General features: G+C 36.3%; 1 protein-coding gene across 1 annotated transcript in view; it reads left to right on the forward strand.

The window, feature by feature from the left end:
• The window catches only part of LOC103923044 (E3 ubiquitin-protein ligase HERC2), a 117,075-nt gene that overhangs the window by 24,678 nt on the left and 67,759 nt on the right, over nt 1–24,638 (forward strand). The window contains 23 exon segments of the mRNA XM_009331291.1: nt 5,176–5,395; nt 7,070–7,170; nt 7,965–8,121; nt 8,929–9,039; nt 9,372–9,543; nt 10,137–10,310; nt 10,929–11,117; nt 11,789–11,940; nt 12,776–12,933; nt 13,375–13,488; nt 14,854–15,105; nt 16,040–16,233; nt 16,781–16,981; nt 17,647–17,875; nt 17,950–18,074; nt 19,400–19,578; nt 20,540–20,724; nt 21,108–21,263; nt 21,540–21,725; nt 23,082–23,252; nt 23,359–23,462; nt 23,577–23,727; nt 24,359–24,573. Coding sequence (XP_009329566.1) covers nt 5,176–5,395; nt 7,070–7,170; nt 7,965–8,121; nt 8,929–9,039; nt 9,372–9,543; nt 10,137–10,310; nt 10,929–11,117; nt 11,789–11,940; nt 12,776–12,933; nt 13,375–13,488; nt 14,854–15,105; nt 16,040–16,233; nt 16,781–16,981; nt 17,647–17,875; nt 17,950–18,074; nt 19,400–19,578; nt 20,540–20,724; nt 21,108–21,263; nt 21,540–21,725; nt 23,082–23,252; nt 23,359–23,462; nt 23,577–23,727; nt 24,359–24,573 — 3,896 coding nt within the window.

Consider the following 24,638-nt stretch of genomic DNA (forward strand, 5'->3'; position numbering starts at 1 on the left):
CAGACAGAAGGAAGCTAGAAGTTAAATGCCCTTTAGGAATTATATTCTTTGTTGGTATAAAATAATTTTGGGAGCATATTTAGCTTTGTTTCTAAAGGAAATTGTGTGTATGTGATTGCATTTTTGTCTTTCCCTCTAACTTTTGAATCCACTCATTCTGTGGTGTTGGCTTGCAGGGTCATTAGATGCCTGTTAAGCCAAGCCAACTGCATCCTCTATCTGCTCTTTGTCCAGTGGAAGTACCATGTAGTGGAAGGGGAAAGAGGAGACAAAATATAAAAATCTCTACGAAATTAGAGCACATTAGTTCTGCTACTGACAGGAATGCGTGCTCGTTATAACAGCAGATTCTTGCCAAATTCTGTTCGAAATGTGTTTTGAGTTTTTAGGTCTGAAATATCTCCATATCGTAACATCTATATTTGCTTTTGCTAAAGCTTGTGACTCAGCCAAAGCCCTTGAAGCTTTTCAGTTTGATACTGGTGTTTTTAAGGTCCTTAATTTACCAGTTAGAAGCCTGTGGTGTTCCCTACAAGAGCTAATGAAATAAGTGTTAAGAAACCATTTAGTATGTTAATTTTTTTTTTTTTGGCCGTTAAAACAGGAGCAAACGTGCCTTTGGACAGGCTACCTGTCTTAGACTCATGTCCGGTTACTGTTCTGGCTGTGGCTGAGATGGTTTAAGAAGCTACTGTCTTCAGCTGCTTGTTTTGCCCACACAGTTTTGCTGACATACCTAAATAATGTGTCACTTCTTAACTGTGTTCTGTCAAATGATCTGGGTTAAATGCTACTGGTATTTTTCCTTTTAATGCAGAGAACTTCTGGCAGGAGGAATTAAGAAGTGAAGGCATGTAGTTACGTTAGTTGCTGAGGGGAGGGAGAGACGTGATAAATTTTAACAGAAGATGGTAAACCCCTTACCTGTCTCTACTGCAGCCAGAAACGTATCTGGCTGTAGTTGTCAATTAACAAGTATTCTGCTAATGGTAGTTTGAGAATTTAAACTTGTATGGTGTGACTTCAACTCTTATATTGTAGGTAAGGATTAGGTAAATAACGTGAAGGATTAGGTAAATAATGTGTCTCCACCCTTCATAAAATAACTGACAAAGCAAAGCATTGGGAGGGGTGGTTAGCATCAAGGGCTGGCATAGTGGCGTATGAACAGTTTTGTTTAAAGGGTTCCCTGTAACCTTCTCAGATGAAATTTGAATCGTTACTATGAATAAGCTATTCTCTCATTAGTCTATTTAGTTCATCGGTAGTAAGTGTTGTTCAGACTTGAGGGTTTATTGAAATCAATTTCACTGAGTTGATTCCCAGATATATTTAAATGTTTCTAAAGATGAACTGAATTTTTGTAAAGATAAGTTTAGTTATGGAATAAGAGAAGATTTAAAGTGAGAAAGTATACAGCTATGTCTCACTTAAAAATAGTGCTACTTTTAATAAAACAAGATAGTCCTTGGTTCAATTTTGAGATGTCTGAGTTATAGGACTACTATAACCTGTTCCAGCCTTAACTATGCTTTGCATATGAACTTTCTTTTGCATTCTTGAAATACTAAAGAAGAATGTATAAAATAGTTAAGAGTGGAATTACTTAATTTTGCTAGAAAGCCTAACGAAAATTGTAGCCATTTGAGATTGTCAAGGCAAGGTGAGAAGGAGGAAAGAAAAGAATTTTATTACAACTAAATTTAGTAAACTTAAGTTTATGCTTCATGCAGGTTATTTTTACATGGTTTGAATCTTGGTGAGGCTGAATCATATTTTCCATTAGAGAAAAATATTTTTGTATGCAGTGTTTAAATATTTGAAAATAGTATATTGTAACTGAACAGTTAATATTACTAGTTTCTGAATATAAAGACTGATTTTTAGGGCTAATCACTTGAAAATTGAATTCTTTTCAGCCCTTTTTCTTCATAAAAAGTGAAGGCAGAATTTTAGTTGATTCTTTTTATAGCTTTTGTGTTGTCTTAATTTGACTTTATTTGTTGATGTTGACTTCATTGACAGGAAAGCAAAATAACTTGATTTTAAAATCTCTTACTTCAGAAAGTGCTATTGTGAGGTTTTGTTTTGTGAAACATTGCATAGTCCAGGGAACTATGGACTGTTTTTGTATTAAAACAGAATTGAACCTTTGAGGTATTTAAAACCTACAATAATGTTAATTTATTTGTCAAATGAGCCAGTTGTCTATCAGATCATTGGGTAGAATGTTGAGTATCTTGCAGGTTACCCTCAGTATGTATTGCTGAACCATTAGGAATTAATTTTGTAGGTGCTGCTATGAAACTATTTTTTTTTTTCTGCACAGACCCAATATTGTGTGTGTATGCTATGTCCAGCTTTAAAACTGGTACCGCTTGATGTGCATACATTGTATGTGCTTCCGTAGGATTCTGTTTTCTGTGCATTCAGAGTTCGTACAGTAGTTTGTGTCACCTATTGCATCAGAATGGCTGGATGCTGATAACAGTAGTACTGTGGTTGATTGAAAGTGGTTTGAAAGGTATGCGGTTCTGGACTTCTAGGGAAACTTCCTCGTACAGTAATTGCTGGAGGATTCTAGGTGGTCTCTGCCTGTCCTGAGTGTTTCTTTCCAGTAGTCCCCATGACGTGTTTAATAAGCGTGTTATTGTGAAATGAAGGGCTTTTTCATCTGATTCTTCAACCCTTAGAAATAATTTTAGAGGGTGTCTGCATTTAGATAACTTGCCAGTCAGGAAGGAATGATGAATGCCGTAGCTCTGTATTACTTTATAGACTCTGCAGAGTCTGGCACCTAGTGCTTGATTTCTGTAGCACCAAACATAGACTCTCTCTTCCCCAAACATAAGCGTTAATTAACGTGCCTTGTTTTTTCTTCATTGACTATTTCTTTACTTTTCCTATAGATACATGAGACCATAATGTGGGGAATGAATCTGCAGAATGAAATCAGTTGCCAAAAAGAACAATGTTAAGAAAAGCCTCTCTGTGAAGTGGAGAGTATGGTCATTTGTTACTTCATTATTGTATCCTGGTGGTATTTAAAGGTTGATAGGGCTTTAGTGTTCACAAAGGGAAGAAAAAAACCACTGATTTTTATCTCTTCTGATGGTTTGTGTACAGGGATCATGAAACTGGCATGTCAGTATTGATCATGTTCTCTTATGATACTCTGAAGTGCAGAAGCCATGTGCTGCAAGATGGTTTTTTGTGTTTTTGCTTACAAAATAAAGATTAGGGCATACCTAAGATAACAGCAGCAGCCTCAGAACACGTAGTTTATATTTTGTAGAAGTTTTTACTTCAGTGTTCTGAGTAATGCTAACACTTCATAACTGAGATTTTTCTCTCAAAATTGTGGTATTTAATGAAACAAAATTTTGGTTGGATCAACCTGGAGGTATACTGGAGCTTCAGACTGGGTACTGATACAGTCATCCATTCAACATTCCAAGTAAACTTCTACGTGGCCATAATGTTAAGGGACATTATAAAAGCCAAACCAAACAAATCAAACATGCCTTTGGCAGGCATCTGTTTTATTTATGTATTACTTTACATTGTGATCTGAAGTAGCTGTATATATGTAACTTGTTGATATTCGACTGTGCTATAGTGTTCTTTAGGGAATTTTGTAGGGCTAATATTAAGGACAGTGTGGCTTTTTTGTCATATTTCTTGTTGGTTTTGTCATATTTCTTGTTGTTTGAGTCAAGGTATGAATGTGTATAATAGCTGCTATTGCTTTTGTCTAACTTTTTTTTTTTAAGGTCTAGACTGCAAGGAACACTTTTTAATCTATTCTTACTTGTTGAAAAAATAAGTTGTTCCTCATAGTCAGGTGGAAAGATGTAAATTGCCTCAGGGAAAGGAATCTAACACATGAAATGATGAAATGTGAGTAGCAGTGTTGAAAACAGGCTGGGGTGATGGCTGACAACAAACCCTAAGTGACTGTGCAATGTGATCTGGTGGCAGAGTTGGCCACTTGAATTCTCTGCTGGGTATGCAAAGATGCCTTGCAGAGTGGGGACAAAACTTTGAAATACTTTATACAGTTACAGTTGCGAAAAAAGTTGTGCCTCATTAGATACAATTTTCAACTCTAGAGACTACCATAAGTGTGTCTAAATTTCTGTAGCTTGGAGGCAGCTGTTCCCAAAAATGTGTTGGTTTTGTGTTTGGTTGTTTTTTGTTTTTTGTTTGTTTTTTTTTTTTTTAAGGTTGTGTCCATCTTCTCACAAACACTGTTGCATACATGCAGACACATGCTTTTTTCGTAACCCTTAGTCAGGTGTCCGTTAAAACAGAGGTGCTTCTGTGTAGCAGCCAGGCAACAAATGTGGTTGGCTTAGGGACGAGCACAGTAATTCAGGGCAAAGCAGAGTGGGGTGGCCAAGTGATCAGACTGTTAATAAAGGGACAGAAAAGAACCCTTCTGAGAATGCACTTTGTTGACATTTGTTTATTTTAAAGTGTTGTGGGGGTCTTTTTTCGTTTGTTGACACTGTACTTGTTACCATCTATTATTAGATTCCTAGGACTTTGGGCTGTTGACTGCTTTTTCTGGTTAGTGAAGAATTAATTCTCTAGTGTTGGTACATAAGTCAGATCTTTTATTTGCTAATAGTACTTGCAAGCATCTTAAATTTCTGACATTATTTGTTTCAGAAGCTTAGCAGCTCTTGGCAGTGATCCTAGAGCTTCTGAGAGTAGTTTTATAACTTCCGAGAACCTTAAGATAATGTGTATCAGCGCAAAATGAAAGCGTATCCTTGTGGGGACTTGCAAGGTTGTTGCCTACACTTAAGAGAAGTCTGACTCCGAGGTCTGATAATTACAAGAATTTGCTGTCTAACTTGTTTTTTTGAAACGCATAAATATTTCCTATGACATTTTAATTTCAGACATGAAATACGAAGGTTGTTCACATGTGTTCACACAAAACCAGTTTTGATGATAACCTTTGTCTAAACACCTGTTAAGTATGATTGTGGTTATGGAATACTGTGGATTAGAAGTGTGCACATTAAATATGGAAACAGGGAGTTCCATTGGGTTTTGAGGTTCAGACTTCTGGTCAATTCAGTTTTCTATTTGTCTTGATTTTTCTTGATACTGTATATAACAGAGATGAACACCCATAAAATGATACCTTTCTCTGATTCTCAGACGTGAATGAATTGAAGGAGTGCCTTCATGTACTAGTGAAGGAACAGCAAACTCTGGCCACGCAAACTGCTACAACAGCTCTTTCAGCTATGAGACTGAAGCAGAGGCTAGTTATCCTGGAACGATATTTCATTGCACTGAACAGAACAGTTCTTCAGGAGAATGTCAAAGTTAAGTGGAAAAGCAGTAGTATTCCTCTGCCTGCCCTGGATAAGAAAAGGTAACGACACATGCATGAACAAGTTAATACATTAGGAAAGTCATAGAAAGGTTATCAACCTATGTGTGAGAGCTTAATGTGATTTCTTCCTCCTTGTGAAACACTAGCAGTAAAGAAACTCTTCTTATTTCTTAAGATGGTTTTACGTGGTGTTAATTGCCACACAGTTTTCCTCCTTGGCTGATGCTTGCTTATAGTGTCTCTGTTCATACTGGTGTTTTTTAATTGTAATACATTGCTGTAGATATTATTCTTCGAGCTAGAACTGTACTTTTATTGAGGTATTCCTTTTGTTCTACTCAGCTAGAAAGAACGGAGAAGCCTATTTCAGAAATGATGCTGATGGAGGTTACATAGTTCTAATAACATTAATATATTTTTTGTCAATATTTGCTCAGTTAGGGCACATAACAAATTTAGAAATACAAATACATAAAATTTGAACATAGTTTTCCTTAGCTTGAGTGAGAATGCTGTAATTGTACCTTTTATATGAAACTGTTCCCAGAGAACTAACTGAATAAGAAATCGTCTGATTACTTTACATGTCTAGATAGCTTATTGACCTAAAAATAGAAAAATCTATCAGATGAGGCATTAAAGAAGCTATTCAGTAGCTGAACAAGGTTGCTGTCTGACAGAACAAGCAATTCAACCAGGGAAATTTTTATGTTAGATTGTCTCTAGCCTCAAAAACGAAAGGAGACAGTAAGTAGATATTATGACTAGTTATTACGGGATTGGAGTTCTGACAATGATATCTTTCTCTCAGAATAGTCTGTTCTCTGAATTTTTTTTTCCAGTTCTGATTAAAAAGAGCACTGATATATTTAAGTTATCAGACTGCTAAAAGTGCCAGTTTAAACTTTTTCTCTCTTGAAAAAGTCCTAAGCAGTTGACTTTCTTTGATGTGAGATTAAAAAGAAAACAGAATTGTTGGTGTCTTTCTGAGAGAAGGCAGAAGGGAATCTCCTGTTGTTAAATACAAAGGAAAGCTTACTTAAAGCTGTGATAACGTGATCGTTTGCATAAAAAGAAAAGTTAACAGAAGTGTATGCGAGTCCAGTGGATATTAACAAAAGTTCAAGCTATCTCTTTTCCTTACACACACCAATACAGAAGCCGCAAAGAGAAAGTTGTAACATTGACACTTGAATGGAAAGATAAGAAATGACAAAATTGATGAAATTAATTATCAGTAATTGAAGAGTCATTAAAAAAATAGCCTATAAGCATAGTTTATGCAGTCCAAATTAACTAGAAGTATAAAATTCCTGAGTAAATAATGAGTACATGAAGTATCTTATGTCTGTATATTTTGAATACACCATCATAACTTCACTATGAGTAACTGTAGGCACCTTACTGATGGCAGTCAATTATGCCAGTCTAGTTTATTTTTTTTTCTCTGTGAAGCTTTTTGATGTTGAGGGTTGAATTGATTGTTCTTTGAAGCAGCTGAAATTGAATTTTGGTTGTTGACATTTTGATGTTGATCACCTTCATTCTCAAGAGACAATTACGGTTCTTTACAAATAAAAATTGTGTAATTATGTATGCATGCATATAGCTAAATTACAAAATTGCAGAATATACAAATTATAATTACTAATATAAATATATATTATTATTATATAAATTATATCGAGACAATGCATATATAATTTTATTTAGCCCAAGACCTGTAGGCAAAGGTGTAGAAGGACTTGCACGAGTTGGATCCCGAGCAGCACTTTCATTTGCATTTGCGTTCCTTCGTAGAGCCTGGAGGTCAGGTAGGTCTACTCTGTAGTGTATTGCATATGTTTTTCATTAGAAGGCAGATGATTCATTAAAGCATGTGTGTATTAAATATTTGCATAGAACTATAAATCTATAAATGTTAGATTTGCATAATTGTGTTTTATGTTTATGTGGTATTATGCCCAACAATACTGTTGCTGACTGAAGCCAGCCAAGCCAGTGCCAATGCTGTGTTGTGCTGGGATACTTTTATGCTTAGGAAGGCAAATTGGCATTTCATGAAGAGAACGTATTTTTAATGCCAGGTTTCAGAAAAGTTAGATGTATTCTTCAGACAGGGTCGATCCACTATATTGCTGTATGATAGTAGCAGCTTAGAAAAGGAGTTTGGAGGAGTAGTATGAAACTTGTGTTTAGTTTGTGTACTTGTCAGCGATGGTCAAATTGCAGAGGTTGGCAGAATTGTCATCTGTGCCACCTTAACCTACCTGTTTGTCTCAGTCTGCGCTGTTTGTTCAGATGGCAGCTCTTTGGCTCGCTCTTGGTCCAGCCAGCCCTAGTTCTGATTTCCTCAGCGGATGCATAGTGGGATGAGCTGGTTTAAGAGTTGTCACCTTTCTGTGAAAGGTGATTCATATTTTTTGTGAAGCAGATAGTTCTTCAGAAGTCTTGCAGTCAAAATGTTCGTGCGAAAATTGAGAACTTTGTGCATATTAAGTAACTTGTAAGCTTGAGGTTAAGAAAAAAGGCCACAAAACATTGTATACAAAAATTTCTGTAACTTCTGTAAAGATGGGAGTGTAACTAGTATTACTGTGTTCCTTAGGTGAAGATGCAGACCTGTGCAGTGAATTGTTACAGGAATCACTTGATGCACTACGAGCTCTACCAGAGGCGTCCCTTTTTGATGAAGGGACTGTATCTTCTGTATGGCTGGAAGTGGTGGAAAGAGCTACTAAATTCCTAAGGTCTGTTGTGACTGGGTAAGTTTCTTTTTTTGAGCATTGCTGAAGTAGCTGTTAAATGGCAAACTTGCATCTCTTAGCAGCTGATGGTATAAACATAATAGTTTATGGAAAATTAAAAAGATTGCTTTCCTTTTCTAATGTTGTTATACAAGCAATGTAAAAATACATGAACTGTTGAAATGATGCTCTTTAAATATGATTTAATTCCTTTAACTGTTTAAGAAAAATCTGAATTTGAGTATTCTGAATTCACTGCATGTAGACTTACTTGAAAAATAGTGTTTCACTAATGTAAACTATCCACATGAAGAGTGCTTTGGTAATACAATATATGTGTACACTTAATTGTGCCTCTCTAGTATAGTAAAATAATGCAGGCTTTTGTGCATATGAGGGAAAATACACTCATACTGGACTTGGAGCACTCCCCTGCTTTTCCCTGTTATTTAAGGAGGCTTAAAGTTACCCTTTCACAATAGTTACCAGAAATTGTCTTTTGAATACTGGACCTATATCCTTATAGTGAATATCGTAAAGAATATTTGAATTTCACCTGTGAAAAATGTTTCATGTTCTTAGCATATTTAATAGAGCTATAGAGTAGATAGTGAAGCTTGGGGCAATTTTAAGGCCTAGCTGCCACTCTAAAAATTGATCTTGTGTGGAATGTGTCAGCTTTTCTTCTCAGCTGCTTTCATCACCAATTTTATATTTTTCTATAAGTTTAGTGGTTCTTGGTGTGGTGTAGATGCTTTTGGTAAGCAAATATGTATTGTTTCCAATTACTTCTTAGTTAATGTATATTGTTTGACTTTTAAATAGAGATGTGCATGGAGCTCCCAGTACCAAAGGGCCAGGAAACATTCCGTTACAAGACCAGCACTTGGCACTTGCCATATTGCTAGAACTGGCAGTGCAGAGGGGTACACTAAGGTGAGAAGCATGAGCACTCTGATTTTTTTAACCATCACCATCTGTTGGAATGGCCTGAGCAGTGCCTGTCTTCAGTTTTCATGGGTTTGGGTTTAACGTAATTATTGTGGTTCAAAGCATGTGAACCTTTTCTGTAATGCAGTAGCAATCAAGATCTTATGTTAGCTAGATTGCAAAATCCATTTTTGATATTTTGATAATCTTGATAAAATGGAAAGCCATGACATCTGATATTGCTAAACTTCAAAATGTAGAAAGTGAATTGTATGGATAACCTAAAATAATGTTTTTAGGAATGCTTATTAATAGAAGATGCAAACTTCCTCTTTCAGCCAAATGTTGTCTGCAGTTATGTTGTTGCTTCAACTTTGGGATAATGGAACGAGGGAAACAGATAATGAGCGATCTGCGCAGGGAACAAGTGCACCCCTTCTACCTTTGCTACAAAGATTTCAGAGTATAATATGTAATAAAGACATGCCCAATACTGAGGAAGAGATTCAGGTACTTAACCTTGGAGTATTTGAAAGGGGCATTATGTTGGTATCACATTGCATTTGGCTGGCTAAAATAATTATAAAATTATCCAAACAAAATTGGCGGTAGTGTTTTCCATGTAAGATGTATATACACCACTGTTGTTTGGTTTTCATGCGTACATTTGAGTTTCTTGAGGTAGGAGGAGGAATGTCATAGTATGGTTAGAGGTGAGCATTGTGGTTTCAGAGTTCATGCTTTTGTGATAATTAACTTAAAGATGTGGCCAGTTTTCTGCATATTTGGATTGTTTTTATTTAGTTGTGTTTGAAGCTAATTGAGCTATGACTCTTAGTGAATACTTCTGAGGTTGATAAAACATAGTAAATCGGTTTTATTATGCTTGTAACTTTCTGTTATATTCACAACCTGACTATATTTTCTCAACATGTGTGTTTGGAATTTTCCTCTACTGTAAGAAAAAGGATGTGCAGAGTTAATTCGGTTTCTCTGAAACTTGTGCAGATACTCAGCATGTCCAAAATATATTGTGTATCTGTATGTGTAGTGGCATAGAAATACCTTGAATATTCTTCTGACTGCTCTTTTTTGTTTTCTAGCTCCTGACTTACCCTTTAAGTCCAAATGAGAGTTTTCTAAGGTATCTGACTTTACCACAGGACAATGAGCTAGCAATTGATCTGAGACAAACAGCTGTAGTGATCATGGCCCATTTAGATCGTCTAGCCACCCCATGTATGCCTCCACAGTGTAGCTCGCCTACATCTCATAAGGTAACTGTTTGCAGCGTCAAATTTAGTAAGATCTTTTTCCTAAGAGCCTAACGGATTTTCAATTTGGAAGGAAAACGACTCCTAAGGTTCTTCAAATTTCCTTTTGATTTTCACAAGGTAACCTTGAGTTGCCTAAATTTGTCTTACTTGGCTATCTTTTATTATATCAGTGCTCTTTCTGTTATCCTTGGAGTACAGTTCTATGGTTTGTGAACCATTCTTTCTTTTCACAATGCTGTGGCTAATTCTGCCATATTTTGAGCTGTTCCCTGTGTTTATCGGAGTAAATGCTCAAGACCAGACTTTATAAATGTTGGGGGTCTGACGTATTTAAAAAAAAACAAAGGTAAATGTTAAACTTCCCAACCTGAAAAATCTCTGAATGCTTGTTGTGGATATTTATAGCTTATTCAGTACCAGACTAAACTGAATATGATGCATGCAAGTCTTTATTTTTTAAATTTTTAAATGTCAAATATACTCAAATTTGTGACAGTTATTACCGCCAGTAGTCAGTAAAGCTTACCTATTAGAAGATATCAAAAATAATCTGCTCTATGCATTTCATTAAGTTGCGTATTTCAAAATTTGTACTTAACAGAATTTCTTATTTTCTAGGGATCTCTGCAAGAGGTCATTGCTTGGGGTTTAATAGGTTGGAAATATTATGCTAATGTGAGTGGCCCAATTCAATGTGAAGGACTTGCCAATCTTGGCGTTGTGCAGGTTGCCTGTGCAGAGAAACGTTTTCTAATACTATCTAGGAATGGAAGAGTTTATACACAAGCGTACAACAGTGATACTCTGGTGAGAAGTTTTTTACATGTTTTTAAAAATGTGTTCTCTTCTGTATTACTTCATAGCATAAGTCTGCTCCTTTAACTATTTACAGTATCTTGGAACAGTAGATGGAGGCATGCTGATCTTTGTGAACTTCTATGTGGATGTGTTTGAACTTTCGGAAATAGTGGTTTTGATCTCTTGTATTGATTAAATGCATCTGGTTTCGGTGATTTCTATCAGGCTAGAGGTTATGAACACAATGGTAATTGCTTTCATTGGTATGCTGGACTTGGTAAGAACTGTAGAAATTGGCAGATACGAAACGGATTTTACTTCAGTGATGTAACACTGTGCCCAAACTCTGTAGTTTCTCAAACAAAGTTATACTGTAACAGAAACATTCGTCAGTAAAATTGCCTGTCATATTAAGATAAACACCATTTTCCTAGATACTGAAGATCTTATAAGGGTGGGAACAAAATAACCTCAGGGCATTGTTTTTGTCAGACTCTTAATAGTAGATTTGACCTTTTTTTGGTTTGTTTTTTTTTATTTTTAATACCTTCTCTTCATTAATTTGAGTGTACAGTTTTGATGAAGCCTTAGGAAAACTGTACCTAGTTATTCTGTATATAGGCAGGTGATGGAAAATATAAACAGTTTTTATAAGTGTATTGTTTTTGTTTGATTCACAGGGACCACAGCTGGTGCAGAGTCTAGCTTCCAGAAATATTGTGAAGATAGCAGCGCATTCAGATGGGCATCACTATCTTGCTTTGTCAGCAAATGGTGAAGTTTTCTCTTGGGGTTGTGGAGATGGTGGAAGACTAGGCCATGGGGATACAGTGTATGTAATAAAAATAATCATAACATTTATTTGTCAGTGTTCTGAATTCATAGTAAAAACTATTTAATTGTGTGTACAAGCTCATTCAGCATTTGACATTCGTCTGTTATTGAACAGAAATTGCATTCTCCCTGCATGTTTTCTCTGCCTCTAATATTCCCAGTTCTGTATTAATGCTGCTTTCTGAAATACTTGTAGATAGAGGGTGTAGTAGTGGTTACACTGTTAATAAGCCTTTTTATTCATGGTTTTATGAATCCACAATGCATTTTCTCTAGAAACAGACTCAGATGTCAGAGTGGGGTCATCATTTCCTGTGCAGTCATGTTGCCTATATCATTCCTTTTTTTCCCCTGTGTTAATCAATAACATTACTGCCCTGCTTTTGTGTAGGAGCAGTCTTCTACAGGGGTGTTCTGTAGGGGGTGTACATCAATATTTTAGAGGTTTTAAGTGTCTTCCCCCAGTGCTGAATTCCCTATAAAGCAAGGGAGTTATTATGCAAAGGTTAGCAGTGTCCTGAAATTAATTGTTCAGATATAGTAATTAAAGATAATTTTTTTAATAGTACACAAGTATTTTTTTAAAAACACTGCATTAATTTAAGTGGAAATAGAAATCATTGTTGTCAGACATTCCTTCAGTGGTTTATATGTTGTTGAACAATCTGAACTTAATTTTTGGCTCATAGCTCTATTTATATCTTGATACTTCAGACTAGTAACAAGGTTTGCAGGTAGAATTACAGCAATTGTTTTCTAAGAAGTATGTGACACCTTTATTATCTACTCATCAGATCACCTTTTGTGAAATATGTCACCTTCTCTTTAAATAGCCCTCTGGAGGAACCGAAGATGATATCTGCTTTATCGGGAAAGCAAGCTGGGAAACATGTTGTTCATATTGCATGTGGAAGCACCTATAGTGCAGCCATTACTGCTGAAGGAGAGCTATATACATGGGGACGAGGAAACTATGGCAGGCTTGGTCATGGTATGTTACTTCATATCTTTGAGTAAGTTTGTCGAAGAATTGTTTAGTACCTGTCTCAAATGATATTTTATCCAACTTACCTAAAACTGATTTGAAAAACATACATGGTTTCGCGTGAATTGAAATGATTATGGGAGGGGTTGTCTCAGAACCAGTTAATTTCTATGAGTTCTATGAAAATGAGCAGTTGGATGGAGAAAAAAATCTGCACTGCTCTCTGTTCCCTTCTTTGTCAAGCAAAGACTATCTCATGGGTTAAATCCGTATTAGATACCTAACAAACCATATGGGAGCTTAGATGCTCAAATCTGAAAACAAAACCAAACCAACACTCCCCACCCCCGTACAACAAAACACCCAAAAGCAAACAAAAAAAACCAAACAAAAGAACCTACCAGGCCTTCTTGGTTTTGCTTCTCACAGAACTACTTTGTTTTGAAGGTTCCAGTGAAGATCAGACCATCCCAATGCTGGTCACGGGCCTAAAAGGACTCAAAGTTATTGATGTGTCCTGTGGGAGTGGAGATGCTCAGACTCTTGCAGTTACTGAAAATGGTTAGTAGCAAAATATAACTTAACACTTTAAGTAAGCTTACCTTTTATTCCTTTCATTCTGAAGATATTTATACTGCAGATATTATGGTAATTTCTAGTGGCTTGAATTCTGTAAGAATTTGAAGCTGAAATTTCTTTTGGGGAAACACATATGTGCATTATACATTTTGCATATAATATATGCAGATATATTTCCATGCATAGATATGCAATATATTCATTGCAAATATATATTTCCATTTCTGTTATATATATTTAAAATACCCATATAAATGTATAATATACACACAAAATATTACATATATGTAAATACGTGTCTAAATTTTGTGCATTATTACATAAGTGCAGATAACTCACGTCGTCACAACAGCCAGAATTTTGAGTAGGAGGGTTGTCTGTGTTAACCCATGGGAAGTGCCAAAGAGAGGCTGTATTGGAATCCTGCTTCCCAGAGGTGCCTAGGCTGAGACAGATTCAAAACCTGAATTTCACTGTGTGAGGTTAAGCCCCAAAGTCATCCCTTAGAAAGACTATAGCTCTTGGAAGCTAGTTGTTCTTTTAAAATGTAGCTGCTTATGGTGATGTGCAGTATTTTAAATGCTGAAAGATTTGTTCATCCAGGAAATGGAAACCCAGATTTTTTTTTTTTTTTTTTTTTCCTCTTGGTCTCCTTCTTCCATGCTTCCATTGCTTAATCAGAGTACCTTAGAGACTAGCTTATGCAAGTAGGGAACATAAATGCATCAGAGTGTAAAACAAGACTTTCTTTTCAGACATGCGTGGGTTTGCCATTCTTGAGCCATAGTTTTATTTGATGCAGAATGACTTGACTATTTCTAAGTTCCTGAATCAGGGATTAGATTTAGTAGTGGGTTTCAAAAGAACACGATAAACAATGGCACTTTTAATTTCATTTGGTGAAATGGTTGAATGACAAGAACTGAAAATTAAGAAAGCAGGCTTTGCAGACAATTTGGCCATTTGTTGTGGAAAAAGATTTTGCAAGTTCTTATAAATAACGCCTTATAATAAAAGAAGGCAGACTACAGGCTTGATTTGCAGTAAATCCTATACTTTATGTATTTTTAAGAAGGACTTTCTGTACACTGATGAATTTTCAGTGCATGTTATGTGTTATGCTTTTTATGTTTAGTTTTATCAACATGAAAACTTTTCAAAATCTTTTTCTTCTTATTTTCATGAACACTTAGAAATTAATTCATAACTGCTATTCTTAAATTACAATTTGGAAATGGTGCTTATTATAGAATCTCAGATTTTTATGAACTTGCTTGTCAAAACAGATAACTTCATTACATGAAAAAGCAATGCAATATTTTTTGTTTTCTTTCTCTTGCTTTAAAGGCCAAGTGTGGTCTTGGGGTGATGGAGATTATGGAAAACTGGGAAGGGGAGGCAGTGATGGTTGCAAGACTCCCAAGTTGATAGAAAAACTTCAGGATCTGGACATTGTGAAAGTACGCTGTGGGAGTCAGTTTTCTATTGCTCTAACCAAAGATGGTCAGGTCTACACCTGGGGAAAAGGTGACAATCAGAGACTTGGGCATGGAACAGAAGAGCATGTTCGATATCCCAAACTGCTGGAAGGCTTGAAAGGTAATTATCAGAGCTGGAAATATTGCAAAGTTCTTTTTGCTGTTGTTGGAACCTTTTACCGGACACTAGTGATCTCAACTTTAAGAATGACGGTACCATGTAGTCTGTCATAGTTTATGCTGGTTGCATTGAAAAAGGTAATAGTGCACATTTGCCATAATTTCTGCATTTATACCTTTAGAATTCTAGCAGACTTAGAGCCACTATATTATGATTACTTTAAATGCTGCTTGTCTTGTGTTCTCTTTATTCTTACTGCTTTTCTTTTGTTAGGTTCACAGACATGCTTATTTAAAACGTGTATTTTTGCATTGTCATGCAAATAAATATATATATATTATATATATGCTTAGATTAAGGCATGTGAATGGAATAAATGAAAATCCCAGGCAACGAGTAATATGTTAAAGTTGTGTTCGTGCCAGTACTTTTGACTAGTTTGTAATGGAGTGAAGATTGTTTCTTGCATTTGTGAGAAACCTGAGGTTTTGTAGGGGAAGGTGAGGAGAAACCTCTTAATGCTCTGTCTTTCCTAAAATTGTTGTTTGTATATGATGAATGATCTAATTGAAAGTAACTTCTGAACTAATGACTACAATATAACTTTACAGTCTCCGTTCACAGATGGGGAGATCTTTTAATAAACCTTTCCTGAGAAAGTATCCAAGTAGAAGGTGTACAAAATAGATTTTTTTTTAAACTTGCAAGCTTTTGTACTTAAGCTGTCTCTTAAGAATCTTTAAATATTTCCTTGGTTTTTCTTTTGCTGTACTCTTCCAATCCACTGCTAAGGCAAAGGTGAGACTCTTGACATGCGTAATGTGTTCATAGTTAAGTATGGTTGTAATTAGCACAGTTTTCCTTACCTCTGATATTTTTCTGTTAATGATTGTAATCTTGAAGTTGTATTTCCAATATTTGACTTTCCTATCAGGAAAAAAAGTGATAGATGTAGCAGCTGGATCTACCCATTGTTTAGCACTGACTGAAGATAGTGAAGTGCATAGCTGGGGAAGCAATGATCAGTGTCAACATTTTGATACTTTGCGGATCACCAAACCAGAGCCTGCAGCTCTCCCAGGATTAGACACGAAGCATATTGTTGGAATTGCTTGTGGGCCTGCTCAGGTAAGTTTTATTTTTGAACTGTTAATTGAGATTTGCCTTAGTCTCTCACCGAGACTAGTTCTGTACGCTGATCCCAGTCCCTCTTTCTGTGCTTGCATGACTTTTCTTATTCTTATTTCTTATTCTGAATAAACGAAGGCTTGGAAAAAACAAACCTTGTGCAATTCCTCTGCCAAAAAGGGATGACTAGCTTTCCCTCTGTTGGGTATTCTGAGAAGTAGCTATTTACCTGTTTTGTTTTTTGTCTGGTACAGCAATTGAAGAGTTGTCAAGCAGAATGTTTCCTGCAGCAAAGGTAGTGAGGTATCTGGACTGGCATAACAGCACTTTGGAAAATGTGATAAGAGAGTTCTTTTCTGGGATTGGTAGGATTTTATGTTTACAAGGATGCAAGTGGAGGGTTCTCTTCAGCAGATGTCCTGATATTATTTCTGCATCTTCTATTACTCTTCGAAGGCAGATGTTAGTTTACACTCCTGTCTCTAATCAGTGTCATCTCATATTTGGGAAATAACTGTTGAACTCTGTATATTGTTTCCATTTACAGAGTTTTGCTTGGTCATCATGTTCAGAATGGTCAATAGGCTTGCGGGTGCCTTTTGTGGTGGATGTTTGCCCCATGACATTTGAGCAGCTAGATCTTTTACTAAGACAAGTGACAGAGGGAATGGATGGCTCCTCTGACTGGCCCCCTCCTCAGGAAAAGGAGTGTATGGCTGTGGCAACATTAAACCTTCTAAGGCTTCAGGTACCTTCAATTTCTTATGCATTGAGCAGTTGTTGAACTAAGTGTTTCAGTAAATTGCTTGGATGAAAATAGTGGACTTAATGTGCTTTAAAACATTTTTATTGATTTTAAAAAGTGAATTAAGTACAATATCACTTTCTACTCTTTGAAATTTGGCAGCTAGTGTTTTTTTTTTTTTTCTTCTTGACAGCTTTTGGATCTTATTAAAAGTGAACTATAAAAATAAAATATAAATGGATTAAGCCTTGTATACTCACTCAATAAACCCATACACTTAGAGGTTTTGAGCATTTCTAAGAATTTTGAATAGTGTTTTTAAGAGTGAATGTCCTCTTTAGAAAGTATCTGACAGTCACTGAAGATGTGCTACTTCTCTTTGCATACTGTAGTGAAGTAGAAACAGTTGAGGTTATTCTTTAGGTTGTTACAATTCAGAGTTTTAGGGGGTATAGTTAAATATAGTTCATAATCTTTGAGTAGTAGTTTAAATTCCGTATGTGCTTGGGCAAGCCAGCATTTCCCTTTACCTTTTCAAATTTACAGTTGAAAGTGTGTATCTTGGTCAGTGCACTTACTCAGTTGCTCCAGGATTGACTTTTTTTTAAAGTTCACATCTCTTCTTATTAAAAATTTTCCTCCCCCCCCCCCCCCTTTCTTTTTTTCAGCTTCATGCTGCCATCAGTCATCAGGTGGATCCGGAATGCCTTGGCTTAGGTTTAGGCAGTATACTGCTCAACAGCCTGAAGCAGACAGTGGTAACATTAGCAAGCAATGCTGGTGTCCTTAATACTGTGCAATCGGCTGCTCAAGCAGTGCTGCAGAGTGGATGGTCTGTGTTACTGCCAACAGCAGAAGAGCGGGCTAGGGCGCTCTCAGCGCTCTTACCCAGTGCAGGTTGGTCCTAAGATTTAAACCTATTTGTTTTGTGCTTGCATTTCTAGTTCATTAATAGCTTCTTCCATTCCTAGTTTCAGGAAACGAAATGAATGTAAGTCCAGGCCGTAGATTTATGATTGACCTCTTGGTGGGCAGCTTGATGGCTGATGGAGGCTTAGAGTCTGCACTAAATGCTGCTATAACTGCAGAAATTCAGGTATGTTTCAGCAGCTTTGTAGTTCTGTATAAACAGACTAAGAAGGTGTGTCAAGTGTTTTCTGAAGTTTGTGGATTGATGTTATCCTCTTTAGACCTGAAACTTGAGCCAGTGTTTGTATGGAAGCATGAATCATATTCTCCTTTTTAGTGGAGTGTTTCTTTTCGTTGCCTAGAGTGTTGATTTTTAACAACAGTAACAAAGTTTTTCATAAAGCTCTGTAATAGGAGCATAATTTTACAAAGCGCTTTGTACCTTTTTGTGGGATTCTTGAGTTCTTCAATACCTTGATGTCATCCATATCTCTGCAGCATGAATTTCAGCCTTATTAGGAATTCAAGATTAATGAATTCTTTGCAGCGTCCCAATTTCCATCGTTTCCATTTCAGACTGTTTTGAATGTTTAACAGATGCTGACTAGTTATACAAAAGATGAAAGCAACATTCTGTATATACTGTTTTCTCCATTAGCCTCTCAGAGGTGGGACATGCTCTGCACAGACTGCTTTAAATTGCCATGTTTATGTATGGCTGCGAAAACAAAAATGTGCTTTTTCCTTGCATCTTCGCTTGTTTAATTCTTCTTCGTGTATTTTCTTCTTGGTTTCTCTCCACTGTTGGTAAATGGAGAAGTTTATGATGCAGAGGAAATGCATGCATTAAGTTTTGCTTTAATGCATAGTCTAGCGTTAGCATTTTCTGTTGTATTTGAAGACATGCAGAACCTCTCGTTTCCTAACCAAGTCTCCTAGGGCACATTTACATTATAGCGTAGGTCAGAGATACCTGAGCCAACTTCAGATATATGCTGAAAGTGATCTAGGTGGCAGCATACAGCACTGCACAGGTTAATTTACATTGTTTAAAACCTGGGTGAACTTGTTTCCATAGAGTTCTGTATGACTATAGCTCAGTAGCAAATCTAACCCAGGTTCTTCTGCAGTGGGCTGGATTTGTTACATTTATAGCTGCGGAGTAAATATGCCTTCGGTTGTGAACCGTGCAGCAGCTACTGGCATGTTGAAACATACATAGAACAGGAATCAATTGTTAGCTTGGTTTGGTGGAAATTGAATTTGGACTTTGCCTACTCTTGTTTACCTGCACTGTCCCCCACCTTTCTTTTTATATTATAATTGTTTAAAAAAAGTGTGCCCATGTGGTTGTTATGGAATATACAATACACATTTGTCTGGTAGGAATTGTTTCATTTCTGGCATAGGTAAAAGTAACTTCATCTTGTTTTCATGAATACTTGTTGGTAAAATATTTCATAATCACAGTGGCAGTTTGCGCATTTTCTTTAACTTGATTTACTTTTTTAGGATATTGAAGCAAAAAAAGAAGCACAGAAAGAAAAAGAAATTGATGAACAAGAAGCAAATGCATCAACACTTCATAGGAGCAGGACTCCATTGGACAAAGACCTTATTAATACTGGAATCTATGAATCTGCAGGAAAACAAAGTTTACCATTAGTTCAGTTAATTCAGCAGTTACTAAGGTAATTGCTTTGACTTTGTCTTTTACGTACAGAAGATCTGTTTATATGTTTTATGAACTAGTCAACTAAAGGATGGCTAATTTTGGTTAGCAAATAAATAGTCTCTTTCTAGCATTTTAGCTCCTCAGAATTCAAAATATTGAATATTCTCCTAGCTTGTCTACAGTTTTGCTATTTTATTTTTGCTAAGGAGCAAAGTTCTATACTTAATTACCTGATTTTTAGAAAGACTTACTGCCTTGCTTTTATGGATTTTGTTACTTCTTCCTGTACTCTGAAAGTCTGTGTAACAAATACAGGACAAACCGTTCAAAAGCCTGTCCTTACAAAGTACAAGAATCAGCACAAATTTATTTAGAATGGAATGTTTTGCCCTGTTTATTTAGAACTGAATATTTTGCCTCAAGGAGACTGTAGCTGGGGCTATAAGTGGGGAAGAAACCGGAATTTTAAATTCTTGCCACCGAGAAAGAAGTGTGAATGCATGACCAATAGGGTGCTGAGAACAAAGCTTCTTTATGTCAGCTAAAGCAGTATTTAATATGTAGCATATGTAGCAGGAAGTTATTAGGAGATTACTAAGAAATTTATTGTGCTTTTTCACTTAATTGTGATGGTAACCATGTAATTTAATCAGTACCGAGACCCTTGAACTACATAGTGTCGTGTCTTTCATCGCAGCCTTTCAGTTAAAATTGTCAGATTACGTTTTTTGTAGTAAGTGATGACAAGAAATAAAAAATTGATGTATTTTATGAATCCTGTTAAACAAAATGCCTCCACAAAAACCATTGACTTTTTGGGTACTGTGTGCAAACAAGGGAACATCCTACAAAGAAACTTTGCATAGGTTTCTCATATATTTGTGTGAAATTCTAGCAAAAGCTTAACCCGTGCTTCTGTGGACTGTCTTCACTATCAGCTTCTTTTAAGTACTTTACAATACTTTTATACCAATTAGGAACATCGCTTCCCAGACGATAGCCAAACTAAAAGATGTTGCTCGTCGCATTTCTTCCTGCATGGACCATGAACATTATAGCAAAGAGAGATCTGCTTCTCTGGACCTGTTGCTCCGTTTTCAGCATCTACTCGTTAGTAAACTTTACCCAGGAGATTGTGTTGGGCAGGTCCCTAATACATACAGTAAGTTATTGCAAAAAAAAAAAAAAAAAAGGCCCCACCTCCCCCAAGCATTTCTGTAATACCTCTTTTACAGGATAGCAGTTTCTTATTTTATCTTCTTGTCTTATTTGTCAGCCTAGTTGCTGAGTCTGTCTGAAAAGTGTTTGAAAGTAGTTTCTTTAAATTGTTATCTGTAAAGGAAAATTTCTCTTTGGAAGGCAGCAGGATCTAGATGATTTTTTTTTTTTTTTAATAACTTCTAAAAAGTTTTAAAAAGATGTGGTTTCTTAATTCAGTGCTAATACTGAGTGGCTGCATTTCAGATGAGTTTGACAGCTTTTGAAATCTGTTTCTTAAATATGACTAAGTGATGGTTTTCTGTGCTCTTCCTCCTTTTTGTACAGGTCCTGACCTCTTGGGCGTTGGCTCTTTGCTGAAGAAATACACTGCTCTTCTGTGCACGCACATTGGTGATATACTTCCTGTGGCAACCAGCATTGGTTCTACTAGTCACAGGCATTTTGCAGAAGTATCTCGTGTCGTGGATGGAGATTTAACAGGTGGGTTTTTCTTTGCTGTCCTCCTTTCCTCCTCTTCCATGAGATGATAAAGTTATATTGTAGATGTTCTTGAGAGTTCTAAATGACTAAAAAAGAGTGAATTTAATCTTTTGATTGATGGGAGAGAAGGAGGGCAAATTTGATGGGGAGGGCAAGAACTTTGTACTAAAGCAGTAATAGAAGGCGGAATGTATTTCTTGGTGATTTACTGCCATGATGCTGTAAATGTAGGTCTTGAATTAAATCTGAGTATCTTCTGTTTTTTCTATGTTCTAGGCATTCTTCTTCCAGAATTGGTGGTTTCTGTAGTGCTACTCCTCAGTAAAAATGCTGGATTAATGCAGGAAGCTGGTGCTATCCCTCTGTTGGCTGGCTTGCTAGAACATCTAGACAGATTTAACCATTTAGCCCCTGGAAAGGAAAGGGATGACAATGAGGATTTAGCATGGCCAGGAATAATGGGTATGTACTAGTAGCATCTGGACTATTTATTTATGTTTTCATAAACTAGTTATATAAAAATGGTGACTGTTCGTGAACTACTCTCAGGAAGGGAGTTCTACTTTACAGTACAAATCTTTATTAACCAATTCATATGGCAGTATTTATTTCTGTCAGTAAATTCCTAAGGAAGTTATGTATAGAGGTAGGATTAAGCAGGGTACAAATGCAACTTTTTAAAGAAGTATTTCACATCATTTTGCATTTTGAGTGTGAAAAGTTGCAGTGAAAACATGAGTAGTATATCTTATGCATTTTGTTACTAAATTCTATCTAACATAAAGGGAGAGTAACATGAAAGCTTTGAAATAAGGAATTTTTTTTTTCCCAGGGCATTTTAGTACATGAGCTGTGTCTGGGGTGAAAAGAGAAGCAGAAAATGTGCATTTCTGACTGTGAGCATTTTACCAGTGGAGGGAGGAATGAAACATGGTTGGCATGACCCAAGAGAGCTAAAGGTCACACTGCTAGACAGTAGTGTGTTGGGGAGAGCAAAAACTATGTGAAAATTCAGTTACTGGTCTGATAGAGCAAACTGAGATGAAGGCGCATGTGTATGAACATTACTTTGATTCTTGCCTGGATGAAATTACCTTTAGTTTGGAATAGTTTACTGATATGTAGATTGGAATAGTTCTAACGTGTATGTAACCTTACTACTTTCATTTTAAAAAAAATCTGGATTTAGAGTGAAATTAAATATACAGCCAATGCCTTGCAGGCAAGCATGTAATAAAACTGAAGCAATTTGGAGGGAGAACTGACTAAAGCAGTGATTTGCCAGAACACTGGTTGTTCTCCTCCACCTCCAGACAAAACAGCCGTATAGTTGGGCAATGCTAGGTCTTTGACAGTGCGACATTGGAGATTAGTGCATAGAAGAATACAGTGCACAGACAATTTAATTGCATATTATGTAGACAGGAATATATTAATAGCCATTTTGACTTTTGAGCATATCAAAACACAAGCAGCCTTTGACTAGAAGTGAAGAATTTGGTTAGGCAACTATTAAAACTATTTTGGACATGAGGAAAAATTTCTTTACTGAAAGAGTGGTTAAACATTGGAACAGGCTGCCCGGGGAAGTGGTTGAGTCCCCATCCCTGGAAGTATTTAAAAGATGGGTAGATGAGGCGCTTAGGGACATGGTTTAGTGGGCATGGTGGTGTTGGGTTGATGGTTGGACTCGATGATCTTAGACGTCTTTTCCAACTTTAATAATTCTATGATTCTAAAAGAATGTTCAGAAAAAACTTTACTTTCGGGTTTTTTTTTTGTTGTTGATAAATTTTCTATTCTGTTTTATACCTGTAGGTTCATTTTTTACTGGCCAGAGTTGCAGAAATAATGAGGAGGTGACACTTATACGTAAAGCTGATCTAGAGAACCACAACAAAGATGGAGGATTCTGGACGGTGATTGATGGGAAAGTGTATGATATAAAGGACTTCCAAACCCAGTCTTTAACTGGCAGTAGTATACTTGGTGAGAATCAGCATCTGAATTAAAGACACAAATTACTTCTGTTTCAAAACTAGATGGCATAAACAGGTTTTTAGATATTATACTGACTACCTCATTCTTTCATTAGCTCAGTTTGCAGGTGAGGACCCAGTTGTTGCTTTGGAAGCTGCTTTGCAATTTGAGGACACGCGGGAGTCAATGCATGCCTTCTGTGTTGGCCAGTATATGGAGGTAAAAATGTTGTATATTAATGGATACACACTTTCTAAAGTAAAGTATCGCATTGCTTTCAAAATTCTTGTTGGATCTCAGTTCTAGCTTTCAACTCCTATTTCTTTTAATTAGCCTGACCAGGAGGTGATTACAACACCAGATCTCAGTACTTTGTCATCACCTCTAATAGACACAGAAAGGAATTTGGGTCTTCTCCTTGGACTGCACGCTTCCTACCTGGCAATGAGCACACCACTTTCTCCTCTGGAAATTGAATGTGCCAGTAAGCAGAACTTCATTTTGAGCTTAAATAAGTGATAAATACTTGTCAAAGCATGCAAGAAAAAGACACAGGCCAAATAAATTAACTGGAAACCTAGCACCTCTTTAGTTTTGCTGTCTTCTGAAGAAGTTCTTTATCCTTAACATTAATTACCACACTCATCAAGGAGCAATAATTTAGCAAGATTTGAATGGGAATTAGATAATTTTGAACAGTTAAATATCCAGAACTTTGTAATATACAAGGTAGAGAGAATATTGGAAGAGAAAGGAGACTTTGTGTAGCACAGTTAATCTCACTAATTTGTGTTCAATTAAGAGTGCCTGAAGCATCTGGTGTGGGATTCTATCTTGTGGGATATCTTAATTTGGTGAATAGAGGGTATAATTCAGTATTAATCACAGAAAAATAGTTAAGGCCCTGTTACCTCTAAAGAGGTGATGGCTGCCCTGTTACTTAATTGTTTCTTATTTGCAGAACCCTTTTTTTTTTTTCTCTGAAAAAGTTTCAGCAAATGGAAGAGCTGCTAAACCTTGTTTGAAGCTGTATATGCATTTTATTTGAGGGAATTGTTGAGTCTTGATAGCTTAATCTTTCTTCAGAATATACATTTGTGTTTGCTTTCTTTTAGAATGGTTGAAGTCATCTATCTTTTCTGGAGGCTTGCAAACTAGTCAAATTCATTACAGTTACAATGAGGAAAAAGATGAAGACCATTGCAGTTCACCTGGTAATACTACCCCAAATAAATCAAAACTATATACACATCGATTATCTTTGAGTGACCATTCACAACCTTTTCTCCAAGCTATTGCGGATAATAATATTCAGGATCACACTGTGAAGGTAAGCCCTCAGTAGTTCTGTTCACGAAAAACATGGCTGAAGGGTGACAGTGGTGGCCTGAAACA

This window comes from Pygoscelis adeliae, unplaced genomic scaffold (assembly GCF_000699105.1).
Source record: "Pygoscelis adeliae isolate BGI_AS28 unplaced genomic scaffold, ASM69910v1 Scaffold149, whole genome shotgun sequence".
NCBI lineage: Eukaryota > Metazoa > Chordata > Aves > Sphenisciformes > Spheniscidae > Pygoscelis > Pygoscelis adeliae.